Source organism: Monoraphidium neglectum, assembly GCF_000611645.1.
Source record: "Monoraphidium neglectum strain SAG 48.87 unplaced genomic scaffold scaffold01807, whole genome shotgun sequence".
Classification (NCBI taxonomy): Eukaryota; Viridiplantae; Chlorophyta; class Chlorophyceae; order Sphaeropleales; family Selenastraceae; genus Monoraphidium; species Monoraphidium neglectum.
In genome coordinates, this window is record NW_014011821.1 from 5,721 (window position 1) to 9,796 (window position 4,076).

Here is a 4,076-nt window from a genome sequence, read left to right on the forward strand (position 1 = left end):
CCCCCAGTGGCACCGCCCTCCCCCCAATGGCACCGCCGGCAGCAGCCCCCACCCTCGACTGAATCGCGTCGCATGGCGGCGCCGCGCCGCCGCCCGGCGGCGGCGGGTTGAACGGCGCGCCGCCGGGGTGGGCGTCGTCTCTGGTGTTAAAAAAATAGGATTTGTAGGCCTCGCCGTGGCAGTCGACGCCAAACGTCACCGCCATGCCGAGCTGAGATTGTAAATTGTGAGTTGCGGGGCGACGGCGACAATTACAAATCACATCGAATCACTTGAGCGGCCGGCCGGCAGGGGCACCACGGCGGCGTATCCGGGTGCGGAATCAAGAGGGCGGGGCCGGCCGGATCAAAGCGGGGAGCGGCGCGTGCGCGGCGGCGAGCGGCCACACGTGCGGCCCGTTGGGCGCCAGACGGCCGGGTGGCCGGGCGCGGGGCGGCTGGGCGGTCGAGACGCGGCCGGGGCCCCTCTGTGCGTCCCAATCACCTGCCGCAGCGCCAAAGTCACGGTCCCCAGGCCGCAGTAGGCGTCCCCAGCAGTCAGCAGCTTGCCCTGAGATCAGGCGGGGGGTGCGCCGTCGGTGTATGGAAGAGGCAGGGAAGGGGGGGGGCTGCGGTCATGTTGAGCTGTGGTGCAGCCAGCGGCGGCAGCAGGCGGCGGCGGCGGCGGCGGCGACCCTCCAGCGGCTCCCGGCGCAAGACGCGCAGGAGCCGCGCGCGGCGGCCGCCGGGCGCCCTCGCGGCGCGCCCCGCGCAGTTGCTCCACCAAACGGGGCCCGCGGGCGCCCCAGCCCCCGGCAACACATGCGCCGTGCCCCCCTCGCCCCCCCCCCTCCTTCCAGCCCCTGTCCAGCCAGCCCCCGGGCCGCGGCGCACCGCTGGAACCCTCTCCGGCGCCGGCGCCGCCCGCGGCCGCCCGGCCTCGTCCGGCGCCGATGACGTCACAAACGCCAGCACTGAGTCATCAAACTCGAAGCGCCACCAGAAGTGAGACCGCCTGACGCGCCACGGGCCGCCCTGCGGCGCGGCGGCGGCGGCACCGGCGCCGCCTGTGACCGGCTCGGGGGCGGCGGGCTCCTCATCTCCACCGTCTGAATCACCCTCCCCCTCGCCATCCTCCGATGACGTCACTTCATCCGCACCGCTGCAACCCTCGCCCGCGCCGCCGACTTGCAGCCCCCGCCGCGCGCCGCCGCCGGCTTTGCCGCCACCACCGCCCCGGCCCGCCGCCGCCGCCGCCGCCTGCTGCCGCGTCAGCCGCGGCGGCGCTACTGCTGCCGACTGCCGCCGCGGCTTCCGCCGCTCGTCTCGCGGGGCGCCTGCCCCCTCGCCTTCCTGCCCCTGCCCCTCCTCGTTTGAATCTGCAAGTCGGAGGGTCAACAGCGCGTCGTCCCCCGCCAGACCGTCCCGCTCATACGCTTCGACCGCCTCCCTCCACGGCAGCCCCGGGTACCTGCGCGTGGCGGGTGGAGGCACGCGTTCGACCCCCGCCGGCGTCGCGCTTGTTTTTGCGACGGGGTGCCCAATACAAGGGAAAGTATGCGACCAGCGGTGCGCGTGGGGAACATCGCCTGAGCCAATAGTGATGCGAGGGCTGGGCAGCTCACACGCGGCGCCGGCGTACCTGCGCATGGGCACACCCGCACGCGCGCGTGCCGGACGCTGCGACCGGCGCGCGCGTGCACGCCGGCTGGCGCGGACGCCGCCCCTGTCCCCAACCGTGCACACCTCCACATGCCGCCCACACACTGGAAAAATGGCCCCAAAAACGACACGAAACCCCCGCCTGGCCCTTAAACCCTCGACCCTAAACCCTGAGCTCAAAATCCCCCACCTGGCCATGACCTGGTCAAGATGCAGCACCTCGATCTTGCCGAGGATCAGATTGGCGTGGACGTGGTACACGCAGCGCCGCCCCTTGCCGACTACGTCGACTGGGGAGAAATCGAGCATGGCGGGCAGCAGCAACAAGGGGCGGAGGGAAGGGCGCCGAGCAGGGGAGTTGGGGGCAGGGGCCGGGCCGGGAAAGGCGGGACGGGGGGCGCCGCACAGGCACGGCAGCGCGGGGGGGCAGGGGCAGGGGGGAGCACGGCAGCAGAGGCGCGGCGCGTGGCCGGCTGCGACGGGCCCAATGGCCATGGCCTGAGACAAACGGCCTCCGGGCGACGGGTTTGCAGATGCAACCACCCTCTGAGGTTCGGGATATTTTTTGGGGAAGGGGAGAGGGCAAGGTGGCGTTGGCTCACCCCAGACGCGGCGGTCGCCCTTTTCCGACTCCTCCCGCTGCAGGAACACCTGAGCCTTCCTGCAGAATCAGGGATCAGGGCAGCCGGGGATTTTGTGAGGGCGAGGCACGGCCCTAGATGGGGCTTTGGGCGACGGCCTCTGGTCGGGGGTGCCGCTCGCCGTGGCGCCACAGGCGATTGAATGCGCACAAGACGGGCAAAGGTTCCAACCGATTCTCCAGGCCGTGCAGTCGGGCGCGGGCCGCGTTCGCCCCACGGGCTCGCGGGGCGGCGGCCAACGCGGGACGCGCGCCCACCATCGGCTCGCCATGCCAGGGTGGAGGTCGCAGCCCGCGAATATGTTCCCCCAGCGCCAGCAGTACCGAACGCCGATCTGGGGGCGCGCGCGCGCGCGGGCGGTGTGCGTGCGTTTAAGCGCGGCCGCCGCACGCCCCCGCGGGGCTGCATTTGTGCTTCAAGGACAGCCAGCTCGCCGCGGCTGCCTCGGCCGCGGTACAGACTGCCCGGCCGCCGCCGCTGGGCCAGCCTCGGGCGGCGCATCCCTCTCACACCCCCTGCGTTGCGCCTCCGCTGGGCTGGGCCTCGGACGCTTGTTACCTTTGGATACCATAGATTCGAAGTCCGTCCATCGCACAAAAGCGCACTGTCCTGAACATTCCGACCCGCCAAGGGGGCGCCAGTCACACCGCTACCCTGCCGCTGCCTCGGAAGCCGCTCAGTGCGCACCCACCCAATCTCCACCCCCGTCCGGCAGCTACCTGGCAGCTGCCGTCCTTGTCCTCCAGTATCGCGATGATCTGAGCCACCCAGGGGGCCCTGGGTTCGGCGGCGTCCAGGCGTTTCTCAGGAGCGATGCGGGCCCGGCGCGGGGGACCGTGCATGGGTGCAAGTGTGCGTGCGGGCCAGGACGCATGGGCGCGAGGGCGACCCAGACGGCAACAGGCGTGCGACGCGCTGCTGCATCTACAGAGACGAAGACTTGCCGCATTGAAATGATTCTGATTCTCTGCAACAAATGCAGAAAGAGGCAGCGCACAAAGCCGCGCGCACCTGCCCTCCCCTTGCACCCCTTCAATCTCGTCATCTGCAGGGTCGATAAGCACCCAGTCCCACAGCTTGCAGCTGCGGCGGAGAGCAGGGGCGGCCGATGCCGATCGGACGGCGTTTGAGGGGGCGGGGCCGCGTCATCCTCACCGTCTTCCTTGTATCGTTGCTGACGGGGATGCGCCCCTGCCCGTCCGTCTGCCGCGTCGCCACCAATGCAGAGCCCGCAGCTGGCGGAAACGCTCACGGGCTGCTCGGGCGGGCCTCATGTGGGGGCCCCTCACAATGGCAGCCGCCGGCGCGCACCTGATGCGTGCGGTGGACGCGACGCCATAGTCTCGGAGGTCTGTCGTGATCCAGAAGCCGCGCGGCCGCAGCCTGGCGCCGTCAAACACGGGGTCGCGGCCGGCGTCGGGGCCGGCCCATTCGAAGCCGCGGTCCCGGAGGGCCTCCGCGTGGCCCTCTCGATAGTCTGGCAGCTGCGGCTGCAGCGGCGCGCGGGACATGGGCTCGGCTCGCGGCGCGGCGCCGCGCGGCGCGGGCCGACCGGGAGGAGGCGTGCGCTTTGAGCGCGTGCTGCGCCTAGACGGCCACTCTGGTGCGGTTCCAGCGGGGGGTGGGGCGCCCCGCGGCGACGTGCATCCCTACTTCCCTGCCATGATAATAAGGTCTTGCTGTTTTCCTTCCTGAGAGTCTGTCTCACTGACAGGAGTAGGCTAGCCTTGCATAACCAGCACTTGTAAACAGCTGTAGCGCGTCAAGCTGATGTGTTGGATGAGTAGAGACGTAA

The 4,076-nt window shown here is 70.8% G+C and overlaps 1 protein-coding gene across 1 annotated transcript in view; it reads right to left on the reverse strand.

Annotated features, from left to right (window-relative positions):
- MNEG_9062 (hypothetical protein) overlaps positions 1-3,792 on the reverse strand; it is a gene marked incomplete at both ends in the record, with an annotated part of 7,916 nt that extends 4,124 nt beyond the window's left edge. Inside the window, 9 exons of the mRNA XM_014042466.1 lie at positions 53-211; positions 484-549; positions 873-1,449; positions 1,831-1,930; positions 2,243-2,301; positions 2,539-2,615; positions 3,001-3,058; positions 3,293-3,364; positions 3,593-3,792. Of these exons, the coding sequence (XP_013897920.1) occupies positions 53-211; positions 484-549; positions 873-1,449; positions 1,831-1,930; positions 2,243-2,301; positions 2,539-2,615; positions 3,001-3,058; positions 3,293-3,364; positions 3,593-3,792 (1,368 nt within the window). The remainder of the gene's footprint in view (positions 1-52; positions 212-483; positions 550-872; positions 1,450-1,830; positions 1,931-2,242; positions 2,302-2,538; positions 2,616-3,000; positions 3,059-3,292; positions 3,365-3,592) is intronic.
- Positions 3,793-4,076: the final 284 nt, after the last annotated feature.